Raw genomic sequence first — 20,326 nt, forward strand, 5'->3', positions numbered from 1 at the left:
CAGATCGAAACCGGAAGTAGGTGTTTATTGCGCGGACGAGAGCAAATATGCGCTATTTTTAGGGTAGCAGACCACAACTGACTGGCATTTCACTAGGAACTACATAACCCCCTATTTTCTTTTCATTTTTTCGTTAATTTGTGATAGAACTTCCATGAAAAATAGGTGTAGGAAAAAGTGATGTTCTCTAAAGACACCTGAAGTTGTCGTTTTTTATATGAAACAAAGAAGGATTTGAATTACTGACCTTTAACCTAGTACAGGTTATCCTAAAACCTGGTCCGGGTCGTCCTTAGTATGGTCCTGGTCGTCCATGATATGGCCCGGATCGTCCATAACATTAACCTAGAACTAAGTTTTACTAAAAATAAGCACTATTCGTCATCGGCTGTGTTAGTTATTCTGAAACATCAAGAAGCAATGTTTGGTTAGTTTGGCTAAATATAGTGGTATAGAACTTTCAGAAACATGGTCCAGACCGTTCTGAAACGTGGTCCGGGTTTTTCTCGAGTATAATCCGGATTGTCTGGTCCGGGTTGTCCCATAGTACGTGTTGTCCCAGCACCAACTGAAATACTGTGGAAAAACGGCGTTAAATCCAAAACAAACAAATTTTCAAGAGAAAGAAAAAATTAAATACTTCATGCATTTTGATTAATGGCGGAAAATCTTAAATGGCCCAATGAAAATTGGAGTCTTCTTTTACAAAGTGTTCTCATTTGCAAAGTGCACGCAATTTATACACATCTGCCTGTAAAACAAAACTCATCTTATCATGTTGTCAAAGAATTAATCTTAAAAGGTTATGAGCTTGTTTCTGAGGAATACAGGCAAATATCACGAAAAAGTAAAAAGGATTCCGACCAAACCCATGTTGAATTTGCCCGAGTTATAGAGCAGTTATTTGATGGGTTATGTACATCAAAGAAGATAGGAAATGTCAAAATATTACCAGTTTGGACATTTAACATTAGAAGGATTTACATTAACTTTGTAGCTTTGTTACTTTTCTAAATAATTTTGTTATTGTTAATAGTTGCTGGTTTGTTTTTCTGTTATCTCTTTTAGACAAACTTTCATAACTACATAATAAATTATAGAGATGTTCCAAAGTACCAGAGACGTACATAGACATTATAGATGTATACTTAGTCTGTGTAATGAAGTCTAGTATGTCCCCTAATTTGAAATGTGCAGGGTTTCAGGTCTCCTCCTCCGACAAGTAAATGGTGAATTCTGAGCATATTTTTGAATCTCTTATGTAGCTTTCCCTGCATTAAAAATTCTAATATTTTGGATTTTAGTTGTCGGGTCTCCAGTCCTTCAAGTGAACAACTTACAGGCCACCTGTTTCGGAAAACTTTCATAACTGCAGATATTTCAAACTTGAAATACAGACCGAAATGTTTATTCTGTTAGTTGTTTAGTCAAATGATGTTGAATAGATAAAACGTGGTTGTAAATATGTTTATACTATCAAAGTTAAAAAACCCCAGACGTATGTACAGAACTATGACAAACCTAGTACCCTGGTCAAAACCTGTCGGGGACTAAAACCTATTACGAACTGTACCTTCCATACATTCAAGTGTTATACTGCTGAATATTAACCGTCCAGATGTATTTCTTAGATCAAGCTTTATACCAATGCCCGTGAATCTGTTTATTTATTTTCTTGAGATAAAATGTGTCCTCTTAAAGTTTTGACAGGTATGGTATTTTGTACAACTGACATGGTATTTGTTGGCAGACAAACTGTTAATGCAGTCTACATCATCTGAGTAGTAATAAGACACACAATCATTGGCATATAACCAAGGTAAAGATATGATCAACTGAGAACATTAAATACTTCGAGTGCTAAGCATAAGCTTCCAAAACCATTTTTGACGTCTTAAAAGTAATAACCTGACTAGAAATCGAACCCCAAACCTCCCGCACTCAGAGTAGACACTCAGTGTATAGGGCCAAAACTTATGCCGAAAACAGTCTCCATCAGTCTTTCAAAGGCTTTGACTCTTGGTTTGATTCTGTTCATGTCGTGAAATGAAACATGCAGCACCCATCTCTCCTTCTAATAACTTGCCAGTTAGACGTTTTTCCAAGCAAAAACTATATACTTCCGTTTTTGTTGCTTAAACTCATACCTGATAAGTTGACATGGGCAGTAAAACATACTGGTTCATTGATAAATTGACAAACTAATAACAGCATAGTAAATAGGATCATTTCTCCGCCGAAGCAAATGTTCCACCTGTAACAGGTGGACAAGTATTATCAAAATAATGTTCATTTTAAAGAAAAGTAACGTCGTATATAAAACAATTTAGGTCTATCCAGACCAGATAGCTGCACATACGTATTTATTAAACACAATTGGGAGACAAAATAAAAACATTTAAAATAGACATATGTTATTGATTTAAGAAATGATATATCTCATCCAGTGATTTGTCGTTGAATAAAATCATTGTTTGGAGTTCAGTGGTATAATAATACGCATCTGAATGACAAACAATGATTTTAATGAAGAGCAAATCACTAAATGAGATATATTATTTCGATTCTAACACGTTACCAAGGATTTTAAGTATATCCTTGACGATGTCCCTCAAATATGTGCCTGTTTTTTTTTTTTTTGTTGGTTTTTTTTCTAACGCGCCGCTATGGCGTTTGACACTGTGACGTAATAATTGTGACGTCAGAACAGTGAATTGTTGTGAAATAACACACAACTTTCAGCCTTCTTTGTTAAATAGGAAAAGGAATCAGGTCGTGTTAGAATTTTGAATAATAGATTTCAAGATTTTATTTAAATAATAAATGGTGTACAGAACGATTATTTTCAGTAATTTAAGTACAGTACAACTGACTGAGGATTTTAAAATCTTAAAGAAAGTCATCTTGATAATTAAATTAGGTGTCACTCCGTTAACATTTAATGACTTTCACAGCAATTATTTTTTGTTGTCAAACTTTTAGTCAGGTGTGAAAGTACTGTGCTCAGCAGCTGAAGGTGTGAAAATCAATCAATGATTATGCTAAAACCAAGTGACTACATTTTGGTCTTTTCTGGTACATTTTGACTTTACCATGTGGGTACATTTTGGTTCGGTACATAATCCGTAAGAAAATGGATTGGATAAGCCTGGACCAAGGCCAATGTCACTCCTTTATTTAAGAAGGGTGACAAAAGCAATCCTGCAAATTACCGGCCTATATCCCTAACTTGCATCCTTTGTAAGTTACTGGAATACATCATAGCCTCTAATATTACCAAGCACTTCCAGGTTAACAATGTCCTCTATGACCTACAGCATGGGTTCAGAGAGAAAAGGTCATGCGAAACGCAGTTACTCGAACTTGTAGAAGATCTATCCCGAAACTTAATTCAAGGCCACCAGACGGACCTGATCCTTCTGGACTTCTCTAAAGCATTTGACAAGGTAACCATCTGAAACTTCTGTATTAAGGTAGTTCTGCACGTTTGGATCGAAATTTTTTCTACAATGTAGAATTTGATTAAACTCTGATTTTTCAAAACTTCAGAATATACCTAGAATATCCAGCAAATAAAAAAAATAGGGTCGTGTGCTTGATTTTTTGCTAGACTGATTTGAAAAATGTGGACCTCACGCAATATTTCATAATGGGAGTCTATGGGAAAATCATAACTTTCATAACATTTTCGCGAAGTTTTTCTACAATGTAGATTTTGATGAAACTTCTCATAGTTGTAAATAAACACATGACCTATAATTTGGTGGAATAAAATGTATAGGTCCGTGTGCTTATTTTTGAGATATTTGACCTTGATTAAAGTGAAGTGGACATTTCACGCTCATTTTAAGACATTCTTTTGAATTTTTTAATGTGTCATGTTTTAATATCACATTTTGACTTGAGAAATATAGCAACAGTGCCGTTGTAATAAATCTACTCACAGGTTTCGATTAATTCATAAAATGATTTTCATTTCCGTACGCCGAATTTCAGGCTTTATTCTACGTTTTCCGGATAAATGACGTTACCCCATCACTTCCGGTTTATCAAACGTGCATAACTACCTTAACTTCATCAACATGGCGTTCAGGGCACCACGTTGCAATGGGTCAAGTCTTCTTTGATTGGCAGGCGCCAGTCTGTCCTTGTGAATGGTGAAACATCAGAAGAAGTTCCAGTAACGTCCGGAGTCCCACAGGGCTCCGTCCTAGGCCCCCTTCTATTCTTACTCTACATTAATGACCTGCCTGAAAATCTAATTTCACAGGTTCGGTTATTCGCCGATGACACTGCTGTCTACTTAACTGTAAATAGTTCTGCCCAAGAAAACATCCTCCAGCAAGACTTAAATAGGTTACAGATATGGGAAAGTAAGTGGGACATGGAGTTCAACCCCTCAAAATGCACTGTTATGAACATAACAAGGTCAAAAAACCCTTTTAAATCAAAGTACACACTCCATGGCCAATTCTTGGAAACAGTTCCTGATGCAAAGTACCTTGGGGTCACTATCCTCAGATCTAAATTGGAATAAACACATCAATTTAGTCACGTCCAAAGCAAACCCGAACACTAAACTTCATTAAACGAAACATCCCATGCAAGAACCCAAAAGTTTGAGAAGTAGCTTATAAATCACTAGTCAGGCCACAGCTAGAATATGCTAGCTGTGTTTGGAACCCTTACATCCAACAAAACATCCACCAGATCGAAATGATTCAGCAAAGGGCTGCGCGATGGGTAAATCATGACTACTCCCCTTACAGCAGTGTCACAAACATGCTATGTCAGCTGAGATGGCGTACCCTTGAAGATAGGAGATCTGATTCACGCCTCCTTATGTTCTACAAGATAGTGAATGGTTTGGTTGCTGTGCCACTTCCCCCCCCCCCCCATGTCAGCCCCCATCCCGTCTAACAGTCTAACAAGACATATGCATCCCCACTCCTATACTCAGATCCTCACTCCCTGTTATTACTATAAGTACTCTTTCTTCCCAGCCACCATAGTACTTTGGAATGCCATTCCAGTACAACTTGTGCAAGCCCCCACCCTGAATCAGTTTAAACAGGGTGTGACCAAACTTGTACACAATGCTTAACATGATAAACCTGTTTTTAAACTGATTTTATCTGTAAATCCTTCTTGTTTTTAACACTATCAGCTGTATTTATACTGCAATACACACCGTGTATTACTTTTATCCTCCTATCCAATCTGCTTTTAACTTCTTGTACAGGCGCGCAGCTGCACATAATACTCGCAGAGAGGAGCGCTGCAGTATAAATAGATAGCCTATATAAAATTGCTATTTTCATGTGTTTGAAATGATGTCTTACTGAAAGAATCTCATTTTAATGGTCATCTCTCAATTCTGGGGTATGTGACAGAGTCATTTCTTACAATGAAAGTCTGTGGAAAAAGCAATAGAAGTGCCTTACTGAGAAAAAAAAAAAAAAACAACGAAAAATTATTGGTGGTGTTTTACCTTAACGTGTGCTAAGGTCATTCTGGTGTTTTCAAAATGGCGACTGTGATCTTCAGAAAACTCAACCAGGTAGTCTTTTGATAATTGTGGTTTGTTAGTTGATGTGATCGCATGATTTTTGGGTTAATTGACATGCATAAAATTCGTTTTAACTGTTGCAGTTGCTAACGTTGCAGGGCAATCTTTGCTGAAAGTGAAAATTACATAAAATCGTGAATGAAAACTGCATTCGTTCTCTTTATTTTCGTACCTCACTGCATAACGTGTAAAAGAACATAATTGTAGTCACTAAATTTTTAAAATCAAAGGTTTAATATTCACAATGTTTGCACACATATTCAGGTAAATTTTAGATTTTAAATCGTTAACTTATTTTGTAGATGGCAGTGGCTAATATTTAACAATATGACTGAAATCCCCATTCTGTAGATCTATCTGTCTTCCGTTGACGTCAAACCCTTTGCGGGAATGTAGACGTTTTGCGTGTCAAAATCAAAAAGAGAAAGAATATAGTGATAAAAATTTAGAGTGGAAGAAACTAAAAATAACTTTGGTGAACAGGGTCAACAAACAGATGTTATTGTCATGGACTTCTCCAAGGCGTTTGACAAGGTCGATCACATTAGACTAATTTATAAACTACAAAGCCTTGGTGTCAACCCACAAATTACCAAATGGGTCAAATCTTTCCTGTCCAACCGCTCCCAGAAAGTCGCTGTTGATGGTCATTTTTCCAGTGAACTTCCTGTACTGTCTGGAGTTCCCCAGGGGTCTGTTCTTGGGCCATGTCTCTTCCTGGTATATATCAATGACTTACCAGATTCCGTCAAATGTAACGCAAGAATGTTTGCAGATGACACCATAATATACCTTACCATCAACTCCATTTCGATAGTATATCTCTGCAACAAGACCTGATTAGCTTAGAAACCTGGGAGAAGACATGGTCCATGGAGTTCAACCCGGACAAGTGTGAAGTCCTTAGAATTTTTAGAAAGAAAAATCCTGTAGTCTACCCCTACAAACTTCACAACATAGAGTTAAAAACTTGTGAGGCAGCTAAATACTTAGGCATAACCATTCCAAAGATCTAAACTGGTCCAAACACATTGACAGTATCACTTCCAAAGCAACTTCCACTCTTCGCTTCATACAACGAAATGTCAAAACTGATAATAAAAAGGTCAAAATTGCTGCCTATAACACCTATGTCCGCCCTCAACTTGAGTACTGTTCAAGCGTCTGGCATCCTTGGCAAAAAACCCTCACTAGCAAAGTCGAAAATGTCCAAAGGTCAGCTGCTAGGTACGTCATGTATGACTACAGTTACACCAGTAGTGTTACACAAATGCTGAAAACCTTAGAATGGAATACACTCCAATATAGAAGGTTACACAATTCATTAGTAATGTTTTATAAAATAAGGACCCAGACAGTTGCAGTCGACCAATCTCATCTTATTCCAACTAGAAACCTAAATTACTTAATCCCCATGTCTCACACTCAGTACTTTTCTAACTCCTACTTCCCTAGGACCATCCGACTCTGGAACTCCCTACCAACTCATGTTAAATCTAGCCCCAGTCTCAGTATCTTTAGAGAGAGGCTGGCGGTGGTCAGTATGTAATTCTGTTGCCTCTGTCCCATTTTAACTGTAGCATACTGTCTTTTTTAGCTTTTATTCTTTTAACATTGTAACATATCAGTTCTTTAACAACTGTTTCTCTGACAGCGCCGCCCAGTGATAGTCGGAAATCGACGGTTGGGTGAAAGATGTAGATGTAGATGTAGATAAAAAGGTTAAAACATGAGTTTGCGGGATAACTATGGCGAGGCATGTTCAAGGCTGCAAACTGCAGCACTGAACTGCGCTAGGGTAGGGAGGTGGGCAACACTGGGGGGCAGTTGGTTCCAATGGTACACTGTTCTTGGAAAATAAGAAAACTTGTTATAGTCAGTGGTTGCAGTGATTAACCTATAACTTAGGGAATGACCATAGTGCGGTCACACATTAAACCGGAATCCACCTAAAGACCGAAATACACCAGAATACACTTTGCATAACCGGAATACACCTGTATTTTTTAATTTAAAGGTATTTTTGAAGTGTTTTTGATATAATTCAATCAAATTTATCATAAATAATTAATATACTAAAGGAAAATAAAATACGTTCACTCAAAATGATTTTATATGAGATTGAAGTTCGGCGTCTGTACCGGAAATTTCCATAACCGAAATACACCCGTATTTCACTAATAAATACGGGTCATGACAACCGTGCTGATCGGAAAGGGCTTAACATGATCGGGAAGGGCTTGCCACTTGTTTATTATTTGAAATTATTAATTGTTTCTTCATATTTCATTTAACAAATAAAAAAGAAAATAAATTAGGAATTATAAAACAGCAATTTTCGATTTTTAAATGAATTAGAGAAAAATACAAGTGGCGTAAACCGCGCTGATCGGAAAGGACATAACATGATCGGAAGGGGCATGTCACATGTTTATTATTGGAAATTATTTAATTATTTCTTCAGATTTCGTATAACAAATAAAAAAGAATATAAATTTAGAAAAAAATATCAATATTCGATTTATAAATGAATTATACACAAAACACATATCAGTGCATAAACCGCGCTGATCGGAAAGGACCAGCCATATGTTTATTATTGGAACTAATTGAATTATTTCCTCAGAATTAATTTGATAATTTAAAATGTTTAAGAAGAAAATATATTTTGAAAAATCAGTTTTCAAAAGAATTATATCATGTTTAATATATAAATATAAAAAGGTTTACTGCGTTCATAAAAAAAACTTCATTGCCATAGCACAATTAATATCCTTTGAATATATGCGGTGTAACAAACACGTGTCTCTGATTAGTCCTGATAGAGTTTGATTGGATTATCACACCTATTGATTATCAATTAATCAGTATATTTGAAAGCACACACAAGTGACACGTGACAAATAATGTCTAATGAGGGAAGTGCAGTTAAATATGATAAGCTTTTATTTAATTTCATTTAATTGTCGATATTATTACATATTGAAAAATTGAAGAAAAACAGGTACATTCAGTATAATTTTTATTTTTGCACATGAAAAGCTTATAAAGCCATATACATATATACTTTAACGTATCAACACTTATTCAATGTTTTACTAAAACAGCGATGAATTGTAGATTTAATCATACATTGGCCTAAATTTTTTACGAGTTGACATTCCAGATACACCATAGAAGGCACATTAATATATTAATGCATATTGCCCTTGGTATGATTTTCCAGACGTGTAACGTAACTGTCACCTAATTTAGAGTAAGCCATTTTTCGAATATTGAAATCTGTCTATGGTTTATATATCATATTATTAAATGAAGCATATTTAATCAACGGCAGATTATTTTGACAACGAAAAGCCGTAAAAACATCCTTAACTTTCTTTAAATATTTTGATTGATACTATAGCAATCAGTGTCCACTCAACATGCTCAACTGTTGATTGACAGGTGACACTTGAATAACATGCCTGTTCGTTATTAACAAGTATAAAGGTACTTTTAAAAAGAACGTGAGCATTTAAAATTTTAAAAGTATATTTTAAGAATATTGGTTATTATTAAACTTCAGTAAATAAAGAGTGGTCTGAAAGAGAGAAAAAACGATGATTTTAACAACTCAGAATTTATATAAGTATCATTATTTCTTCATTTATGGCGGTAAAATAATTCCTCTGTTACCTGAAATATGTCATAAAGGAATATTATATTATAGCATAAAAAGATATTTTGAAATAATTTGGACTAAAAAATTGAAACTTGAAAGAAATTTACCTACCTAAGTTGAAAGCTAACAAAATTATGGCGATTGTGGTTCATCCACGAGTGCGCAAATTTCCGGTGCGCTCAACAGATTTTCAACCTCGTATAAAAACGTTCTGCGCGTTTTAATTTGCTGTTGTAAATTAATTATTATCCCACGACGATGAAATCGGGAGGAGGATATTGAAATGGCGTTGTCAGTCCGTCCATCTGCAGCCATTTCTCAGTAACTACCAGGTAGAATTTCATGAAACTTGAAATAAACATGAACCAACATACTGCGATGATGCCCGTCAAGTTGTTTTTTTGATTGGTCAATTTCCCTTAGAATTATTGCCCTTGATTTAATGAAAAATGTACAAAAATGTCCGTCCGCAGACATTTCTTAGTTACTAGCAGGTAGAATTTCATCAAACTTGAAATAAATATGAACCAACATACTTTGATGATGCCCATCATTTTCTTTTTTTATTGGTCAATTTTCCATACAGTTATTGCCCTTTAATTGTTTAAAAATCCACAGATTTGTACATAACAAACCAACCAATTGGAAGAATTTCATTAAACTTCTTTCATTAATTCTTTTCCATGAACATTTATTATAAACATGTAAAGTTGTGTACCCACACCTGGTCGCCACCTTGCCTTCACACCCCCCCCCCCCCCCACCCCCCCCCCCCCCATTTTTCCATCAATATTTATAATCAACATGTAAACTTTTGTACCCTCACCCCTCCACCCCACCCCCCATCCCCCCAAAAAAAACATTCATTTTCTGTTAATTTGATTTTGACTAATGAAATTATTTACTTCTTTGTAACATTCTTAACTTTTTGCTGGATATATTTTTTTGCTGTTCCTCACCACAGACCCTTTCGGCTGGGGATACCAATTCATCGAATTTGCTTGTTCATTTTAGATATGATTTAATTCTGTCATAAACCCTAAAAATACGATTGATTAAAGAAATATGGGTGTATATTAGAGAATTTTAGGACATGGAAATTCATTCACGAATGCGCAAATTTTCAGTGCGCACGCCGATTTTCAATCGTGTACAAGACATAATGCGCAAAAGTATTTTAATATCCTTTTGAAAATTAATTATTTATGCTAAATATGTTTGAATTCAGTCATAAACCACTTAAAAATACCATTTGTTGAAGAAATATGGGTGTATTTCGGTTATGGTAATTTCCCGAGCAGTCGCCAAATTTCAATCTCGTAAATCGTTTTGTGTTAAGTATTTTATTTTCCTTTATTATTTATATTAAACACGAATGATTTCTGAAAAAAAAACAAAAAACAACTACAAAATACCATTTATTGATAAAATACGGGTGTATTTCGGTTCTGGAAATTCCGGTGCAGTCGCCGAACTTCAATCTCGTATAAAATCATTTTGCGTGAACGTATTTTATTTTCCTTTTGTATGTTAATTATTTATGATAAATATGATTGAATTATATCAAAAACACTACAGGTGTATTCCGGTTATGCAAAGTGTATTCAGGTTTTTAGGTGGATTCCGGTTTAATGTGTGACCCCCATAGCGGACACATCAGGTCATTGGGGTCAGGTAATCTACGATTTGGATAGCAACCAGATCATGATGAATCTTATAGAAGAGTGATAACCTAGAATCTATGCGCCTTAATCCAGTCGACGAAGGTTTAGGGAGTGTAGCATATCTGTTACACTGGAATTACGACTGTAGTTGGTCTTGATCCAACAGGCGGCTCTCCTTTGGACGCTTTCAGTTTGGTCAATATTTGAGTTTGGGTGTGGGGCGACCATACCTCGGAGGCATATTCGAGCTGGGGTCGGACTAGAGTCTGGTAAGCAATGGTCTTAATGGGTTGGATTTGACCTTACTGTTTCTTCGTAAGAACCCTAGGGTTTGGTTAGCTTTCTTGGTTGACCTGTTTATGTGATTGTCCCATGATAGGTGATTTGAGATATCCACGGCTAGATATTTATATTACCATTATACTGGTTTTCGATGGCAAAGGGAATAAAATGATTGTCTGAAATAGACTGAGCTCCAGATAAGCTGCATATTTGCGTATTTATGCAATTAAAGTTGCTGAAAACCCAATTGAATTCATACAGTGTGCATACTGAAACGCAATTAAAATTCCTAATGCCTAGTTCGTTAAAAATTGCTTGCATATTGCATTTACCTTATTATAAAACAGGTACGAGAGCAGAACAGGTAGCTATTTATCGGAAAAAGCACAGGACCATTCAGTCTGATCGTTGCTATTTGGAATCGGTGTTATTTGGACGTTTTGTAAACAAAAAGTTACGCCGATAAAATGACCACTTCTAGTGCTAAAAGAGGTCACAGAAAAACATTGTTGAAGCACAAACAAACAAAATAAAAGGTAGAGAAAAAACTGTTGTTTTGTATGCCACTGCTCGCTTGTTGTGCGTAAATGGTTTGAAACTGGGTTTTGAAGTAAAGTTTTCTGAAAGGTCATTTACTTGCCCAAAAGATGGCCAATCATCAAAGAGAAAATATATAAAAAAAAAAATAAAATTGCAGGCCTGGAGGCATTGCACATGTCAAAATGCACATGATCACCTTTCTAACAGGGGAAAATGTTTTACCAAATGACTTTTGGCATTTTTTTTCTCAGTCTAAACGTTATAATTGTAATATATTTAAGTGTTTATAGCTCATGGACCCATACTGTATCCTAGGTACGTTACTGCCCCCTGTGACCCTCGTATAAGACGCGGTCACATTTTGATATCAGTGATGTCAAAAATTTGTAGAAATTCATTATTTTCTCCAACATTCTGTGTTTTATGAAAATAAAATTGTAGAAATAACTGGGGTTTTTTTTGTAAAAAGAAAATGCAGACTTCATTCATTAAATGTTAAAATATATAATCAGCTTATACTTGAAATATAATTAGTTATTCAAGTGCATTTTACTATACATAAAAAATGTATTTTAAAATACTTTATCCTATTTCATTGAGTAACATTGGCAAATATTGTCAGAATTTAGAATGTTTTGCAGACGTAAATTCACTGTTTCTAATTTATTTAAATGCATTTAGTACAGATTCAATATAGGTTTTATCACTGCTATGCAAATGGCTGCCAAAAATTGAAAGTAAGGGTTTGCAGTGAGAGAAATACTGAGCTGTAAATTTGAGATTTTTTGAAATTTTCTTTTAATTTCCAAAGTTGTAGTACACTCTTATAAGACACTCCCCACTCCTTGAACTGGAAATATGATTTGGCTCAAAAATATATAGAAAATAATTTAGTGTTTCATACCTATGCAGAATGGGTGAAAGATGTTGAAGCTTTTACAGCTTTTATGTTTTTAAATACAAATTATATGACTACTTTTTGGCAGTTTCAACCCAGATAGTCATATTTAAAGTGTTTTAGGGATGTTTTATATCAGGGCGTTTAATGACTACTTGGCTAGATCATGTCATTTTACTCATTTAATAAACATACATGCAAGTTTTCAATTATTCATCCTGTGAAGATTTGCGCTTTGTAGGAATGTCATTTTTTCCAGTTTAAAATGAAAGTCACTCGTACTCCTTAACTCATAGTTAAACTTTTGTATTTCAGCCGCAGTCCCTGCAGAAGATATCAAGATGTTTCAGTCTTACAGCAAAGAATACGGCACAGGTAAACCCTAAACATTGGTTATGATATACAGTCATGTTTGTGAAAAAGCTTCAATACTACATCAGTAAATCCGTAAATGTATACAGAAAACTGTTGCGCCCATTAACTTAGTATAGGATAGACAACGAGTGCCATTGTCTACGGGATATATACAACGAGAAAGCGAGTTGTATATATCCCGTAGACAACGGCACGAGTTGTCTATCCGACTTAGACCACGTGACATAAAAACTGCAATTATTGAAAACTCTCCCACGCGTTCTATAGAAATTAGGATTAGCGTGTTTTTATAAGAGTAATATCATCTTTGTACCGTTAGCGCTTAATTATCAGTAGGGCATATGAAAGAATGCAGGTTATTTGTATAAATTCAGTTTTACCGGATTTACTAAGATTTAACGTTCATTAACACTTTGCAATCACAAAATTAATGCTAAACAGTTAACAGTTAAATATGGATTTTTCAAAAATACTCAAAATTGGACTGCATGCTGAACAATTAGTTTTTGTGAGGAGTTTGCATGTTGGCGAAACACGATGACAGATACGTTGATTCGTTGATTCAAGAAGATAGCCAGGTTATTTATTAATTTATTTGTTTATTTACTTAGTTATTTTTAGCTCACATGTCACAAAGTGACAATGTGAGCTTTTGTGATCATGCAGCGTCCGTCGTGCGTCCGTGCGTGCGTAAACTTTTGCTTGTGACCACTCTAGAGGTCACATTTTTCATGGGATCTTTATGAAAGTTGGTCAGAATGTTTATCTTGATGATATCTAGGTCAAGTTCGAAACTGGGTCAACTGCGATCAAAAATTAGGTCAGTAGGTCAAATAATAAAAAAACCTTGTGACCTCTCTAGAGGCCATATTTTTCATGGGATCTATATGAAAGTTGGTCAGAATGTTCATCTTGATGATATCTAGGTCAAGTTCGAAACTGGGTCAACTGCGGTCAAAAAGTAGGTCAGTAGGTCAAATAATAAAAAAACCTTGTGACCTCTCTAGAGGCCATATTTTTCATGGGATCTTCATGAAAGTTATTCAGAATGTTCATCTTGATGATATCTAGGTCAAGTTCAAACTGGGTCACGTGCCATCAAAAAGTAGGTCAGTAGGTCAAATAATAAAAAAACCTTGTGACCTCTCTAGAGGCCATATTTTTCATGGGATCTGTATGAAAGTTGGTCAGAATGTTCATCTTGATGATATCTAGGTCAAGTTCGAAACTGGGTCAACTGCGATCAAAAAGAAGGTCAGTAGGTCAAATAATAAAAAAACCTTGTGACCTCTCTAGAGGCCATATTTTTTATGGGATCTGTATGAAAGTTGGTCAGAATGTTCATCTTGAAAATATCTAGGTCAAGTTCGAAACTGGGTCAACTGCGGTCAAAAACTAGGTCAGTAGGTCTAAAAATAGAAAAACCTTGTGACCTCTCTAGAGGCCATTCTTGTGAATGGATCTTCATCAAAATTAGTCAGAGTGTTCACCTTGATGATATCTAGGTCAAGTTCGAAACTGGGTCACATGCCATCAATAACTAGGTCAGTAGGTCAAATAACAAAAAAACCTTGTGACCTCTTTAGAGGCCATATTTTTCATGGGATCTGTATGAAAATTGGTCAGAATTTTTATCTTGATGATATCTAGGTCAAGTTCGAAACTTGTTCAACTGCGGTCAAAAACTAGGTCAGTAGGTCTAAAAATAGAAAAACTTGTGACCTCTCTAGAGGCCATACTTTTCAATGGATCTTCATGAAATTAAGTCAGAATGTTCACCTTGATGATATCTAGGTCTTGTTCGAAACTTGGTCACGTGTTTTTAATAACTAGGTCAGTAGGTCAAATAACAAAAACGCCTTGTGACCTCTCTAGAGGCCATATTTTTCATGGGAACTATATGAAAATTGGTCTGAATGTTCATCTTGATGATATCTAGGTCAGGTTTGAAACTGGGTCAACTGCGGTCAAAAACTAGGTCAGTAGGTCTAAAAATAGAAAAACCTTTTGACCTCTCTAGAGGCCATACTTTTGAATGGATCTTCATGAAAATTGGTCAGAATGTTCACCTTGATGATATCTAGGTCAGTTTCTAAACTGGGTCACGTGCCTTCAATAACTAGGTCAGTAGGTCAAATAATAAAAAATCTTGTGACCTCTCTAGAGGCCATATTTTTCAGTGGATCTTCATGAAAATTGGTTAGAATTTTTGTCTTGATGATATCTAGATCAGATTCAACACTGGGTCACATGAGCTCAAAAACTAGGTCACAATGTCAAATAATAGAAAAAAACGACATCATACTTGGTTTAAAACTGGGTCATGTGGGGACAGGTGAGCGATTCAGGACCATCATGGTCCTCTTGTTTTATTTGTTTACTTTGTTTATCAGGATATAGTTAGTGCGTAGATGCTCGTAGGACTACAAATACCTTTTACTATATCGTGCTCTTCTTGTAAGAATGATGTAGTTGTTTAACTTTCTAACTGGGCCAGGTTGTTAGAAACTTTAACGGACTGTAATTTAGTTTAGTTTAGTTTATACTAATTTGTTTTAGCTCGATTGTGATGAAAGCTTTAACTGTTTAAGCTTATTGTAACCACTCTCGAGTCCGTTTCCTATGAAAACTAGTACTGGGGTCATATGAGAAGTCATGGTCGTGACCCCAATGATGCTCAGACCCGCGACCACTGCATTAAGCTGTTAAACTAACCGCCTGTTAAATTTCTATTTATGATACTAGTCTTGGTGGGTGGGAAACACTAGTATGATGTTTTAATTTTACTGTAAAGATGGTTTAGTGTTTATAATCCTTAACAAGTGCATTTGATTTTCTAAGTTTTCTAAACTGTCGAAATCTACTGCTAAAGTCAATCGACCGTTAACTCAATCGCCTGTTACAGTTTCGAACAACTGGATCCAGTTGATTGCAAATGTAAGAATCGTGCTAACATGTCTTTTTATAACAAGTGAACATAAAAAGTTACAACTGTTGGAAACGTTTCAGTGAATGTGTAAATTATGTTTTTACCCAGTTGGTTCTACACTACAAATATGTAGTTTATTGTGATTCATTTTTATTGATATCTAATAACATGGGGCCATTTTTACAATATTATTATTAATATTTAGACGTTGTCAACTGAATTTATCTCCAAGTCAGTCTTATTTTTTATCCCATTGATAACTGGTGAGAATATTGCAAGGTCATTTAACTCCGGCGTTAGCCTGTATTGTTAGATGGTAAATTGGCATGAAATTCACGCGTTTTTTGCCCAAGTTTCCCCCGATATATATAGAACGCTATTGTTGTATATAAAATATAGACGGGTACAAGTCTGCTTTGCGATTGGCTATTTACGGATTATCGTGGTCTAATGCTTTGTATCCTATTCAAATGTATCCAAAATAAGGTTTAAGACTTTATAAGAAATTTAAATAGTGAAGCTGTATTAATGGAGAATTGAACAGAAAATTTGTTTTCTTCAATGTTTTTAAATCTCAGGTGCATAATTACACAGTCAGTGCATACTATATATTATACTGAAATCAGCTAAAGATGAATATATCTCATGCACTGACCATGTAATATCTCATTCAACTGTAACAGTTTAAAACTTTAAGAATATGGTAAAAGAACAGCTTTAGGCTAATTCTAAAAAACAATGGCTTTCAGCAGATCTCATTAATTATGGTTAGGTTTATGTGGATAGTCTTTATAAATATACAGTTGAAACTTGATGTTTCAAACTTGCTTATCTCAAGTGCAGTCTTTTGCTGAAATTGCATGACAGATCTATGCTTGACATGTAGGTAGAATTTTCATAATGTAATAATAGCATGACAGAATTTGTCATGGTAACATACATGACCATTACAGTTTGGGGTCTCATTGTTCAACTGATTTTGCAGTTTGTGTGTTTGACTGAAAATATGTTTCGTGCATCAGACATGACACCGACTTCCCTGTTGTTTTTTTTATTCAGCACTGACAATATTCCTTAAGAAAATGTAAGTTACAGACATTTAAAATAGGTCCTGATTTGTGCTGCATCCACTCCAAAATAGCTTTTTAGGGTGTTCATACGTTTACACACACTTCTATAGAATAGATTAGTTTAAACTTATCCACATTTATTACTATTAATTATTTATTTTGTTATTTATATATTCAGACTATGACTGTAAGAGATGCATTGAATGCGGCGATGGATGAGGAGATTGAGAGAGATCCTAAAGTATTCCTGCTGGGTGAAGAAGTGGCTGAATATGATGGCGCCTACAAAGTAAATTGACAGTTTTTTTGTTTTTAACTCACTTGAGCTTTAAGTGCTCAAGGTGAGCAGTTGTGATCACTCTGTGTCCGTTGTTGTGCATTGCGTGTTGTGCACTGTTAACACTTTAGAGGTCCCAATTTTAGCCCAATTGTAATGAAATTTGGTCAGAATATTACCATCAATAAAACCTTGGACGAGTTTAATACCGGGTCATCTGAGGTCAAAAACTACATCTTGGTCTACTTGATCTTTGTAAAAATCTGTTGGATGTTTGTCTCTTTGAAATATAAGGTTTAAAACTTGGTTACCTGAGGTCTTAAACTAGGTCACTTGGTCAAATCATAGAAGAACTTGTTAATACTTTTGAGGCCACATTTTATACTTGATCTTCATAAAACTTTGTCAGATTGTTTTTCTCTATGAATTCTAAATCTAACAGGATTATTATTTGTTAATGCTCAAAATGTCACATTTTCTCCCTGATCTTCATGAGACTTGGTTGGAATGTTTGTCTGTTTAAAATCTAGGGAAAAATGGTAAATTTGGTCATTTGGGAAAAACTAGGTCATAAGATTATATCTTAGAAAAACTTGTTAACTCTTAAAAGGCCACTTTTTCAACTTAATCATCAAAAATCTTTGTCAAAATGTTTGTTTGTATGAAATATAGATCAAGTTCAAAAGTGGAGTACCTGAGATAAAAACAACTTTGTCACTTGGTCATGTCATTGAAAAACTTGGTTAATGTTCTACCTGATTTCCATAAAACATGTTCAAAATGTTTGTCTGTCTAAGCCAATGAAATCTAGGCCAAATAAGCTACTAGGTTAGCTGGGGTAAGAACTAGGTCAGGTGAGCCATACAGGGCCTTCAGGGCTCTTTTGTTCATGAATACTATCTTTTTCTTGAATACTGTTTTAGTATAAAAAGCATTGTATCTTAATTTTAAAACAAAGTTTCATGTAAATTTTTGGCAGATGATGTTCAGATTCATATAAACTAGAGGAAGAAATGCTTGAAGAGACCAAAAATCCAGGAGTTAGCGCTTGTTTTCCCTATTGGCAGACTATTTTGTGCAACATGGTAGTTTTTTTAACTTGACTATACGAAGTATAAGGACAGCTATCCTACTCGACCCGACGTCGGTGTCTTTCTGCGTCCCCACCTTGGTTTAAGTTTTTTTTACACTTTCTCTTTTTTCTACTTATGTCTGTAATTACTTTATGGATTTGATTCAAACTTAAAATAGTTATTCCTCATCATCACCCACATCATCTGACATAAGGGCTATAACTCTGGCACCAATATTTATCCCCCCTTTTCACTTAGATTTTCAGGTTAAAGTTTTGATGCACTTTCACTCTATCTCTGTTATTACTGAATGGATTTGATTCAAACTTTAAACAAATAGTAGTTCAACATCATCACTCACATCATATGACACAAGGTGCATAACTCTGGCACAAATATTTCATGAATTATTCCCCCTTTTTTACTTAGAATTTCAGGTTAAAGTTTTGATGCACTTTCACTCTATCTCTGTTATTACTGAATGGATTTGGTTTAGTTGATCAACATCATCACCCACATCATATGACACAAGATGCATAACTCTGGCACAATTTTTATGCCCCCCGCATCAACTGATGCGGGAGGCATATAGTGATTGTCCTGTCCGTCCATTTGTTCGTTCGTCCGTCCGTCCGTACGAGGTTATCCAAATGGGACCGTTTCGTCTAGCATCAATACCCCTTACTAGAATGACTTGATACTAATGCAGATGTAACCTGTGGCCATATCTCATCTTCAGACATAACCTGACCTCAGTTTGACCTTGACCTTGACCTCATTTTGGACTTAGGTTGCTTTATATGGGCCATCTCTTGGTTAACCAGATGGGACCGTTTCGTCTAGCATCAGTACTGCTTACAAGAATGAATTGATACTAATACAGATGTAACCTGTGACCATTCCTCATCTTCAAACATCACCAGACCTCAGTTTGACCTTGACTGTGACCTCATTTTGGACTTAGGTTGCTTTATATGGGCCATCTCTTGGTTAACCAAATGGGACCGTTTCGTCTAGCATCAATACCGCTTACAAGAATGAATTGATACTAATACAGATGTAACCTGTGACCATTCCTCATCTTCAAACATCACCTGACCTCAGTTTGACCATGACCTCGTTTTGGACTTACGTTGCTTTGTATCAACAAGGATGCCACCGGGGGCATCAAGTGTTTATTGAACGCAGCTCCTTGTTTCAGGAATTATTCCCCCCTTTTACTTAGAATTTCAGGTAAAGTCTTGATGCACTTTCACTCTACTCTGTTATTACTGAATGGATTTGATTCAAACTTAAAATAGTTGTTCAACATCATCACCAACACCATATGACACAAGGTGCATAACTCTGGCACAAATTTTTCATGAATGATTCCCCCCTTTTACTTAGAATTTTAGGTTAATTTTGATGCATTTTCGCTATATCTCAGTTATTATGAAATGCATTTTATTCAAACTAAGTAGTTGTTCGACATCATCACCCACATCATATGACATAACATGCATTCCTCACCAACATTTAATGAATTATGCCCCCATTTTGCTTAGAATATACTTATATAGTGTTTTGATACACTTTATCTTTACCTCTCTTATTACTTAATATTTTTGACACAGACTCTGGCTATTGTGCAATATCTTCATCCACCATAATGATTCGAGTCATTAAACATTCCAGTGACAGCTCCAGTTTCCTCAGATGTGCCTAGTTTCACTATCAAGCATCGAAATAGTCGAGCGTGCTGTCTCCTGCGACAGCTCTTGTTCTCTTTGTTTTTGCATTGTCTGTCTTCACATCCGTCAATCTGCAGTCATGTCTTCATTATGGTTAGTTACATATGAGTGAATATAAGCAGTCACATATCTTATTTCAGGTATCAAAGAATCTCTGGAGGAAATATGGAGATAAGAGGATTATGGACACACCTATCACAGAGGTAATCATATCATACACTGAACATGTCCCGAAATCGTGGTGATAGGTGT

The 20,326-nt window shown here is 35.4% G+C and overlaps 1 protein-coding gene across 1 annotated transcript in view; it reads left to right on the forward strand.

Moving 5' to 3' along the window:
* The first annotated feature begins 5,481 nt into the window (after window positions 1-5,481).
* Window positions 5,482-20,326, forward strand: part of LOC123528638 (pyruvate dehydrogenase E1 component subunit beta, mitochondrial-like) — a 28,302-nt gene continuing 13,457 nt past the window's right edge. The window contains exons 1-4 of the mRNA XM_053522345.1: window positions 5,482-5,560; window positions 12,933-12,992; window positions 17,170-17,280; window positions 20,215-20,277. Of these exons, the coding sequence (XP_053378320.1) occupies window positions 5,528-5,560; window positions 12,933-12,992; window positions 17,170-17,280; window positions 20,215-20,277 (267 nt within the window). The 5' untranslated portion in view covers window positions 5,482-5,527. The remainder of the gene's footprint in view (window positions 5,561-12,932; window positions 12,993-17,169; window positions 17,281-20,214; window positions 20,278-20,326) is intronic.

The sequence above is a fragment of the Mercenaria mercenaria genome, chromosome 13 (assembly GCF_021730395.1).
Source record: "Mercenaria mercenaria strain notata chromosome 13, MADL_Memer_1, whole genome shotgun sequence".
Classification (NCBI taxonomy): Eukaryota; Metazoa; Mollusca; class Bivalvia; order Venerida; family Veneridae; genus Mercenaria; species Mercenaria mercenaria.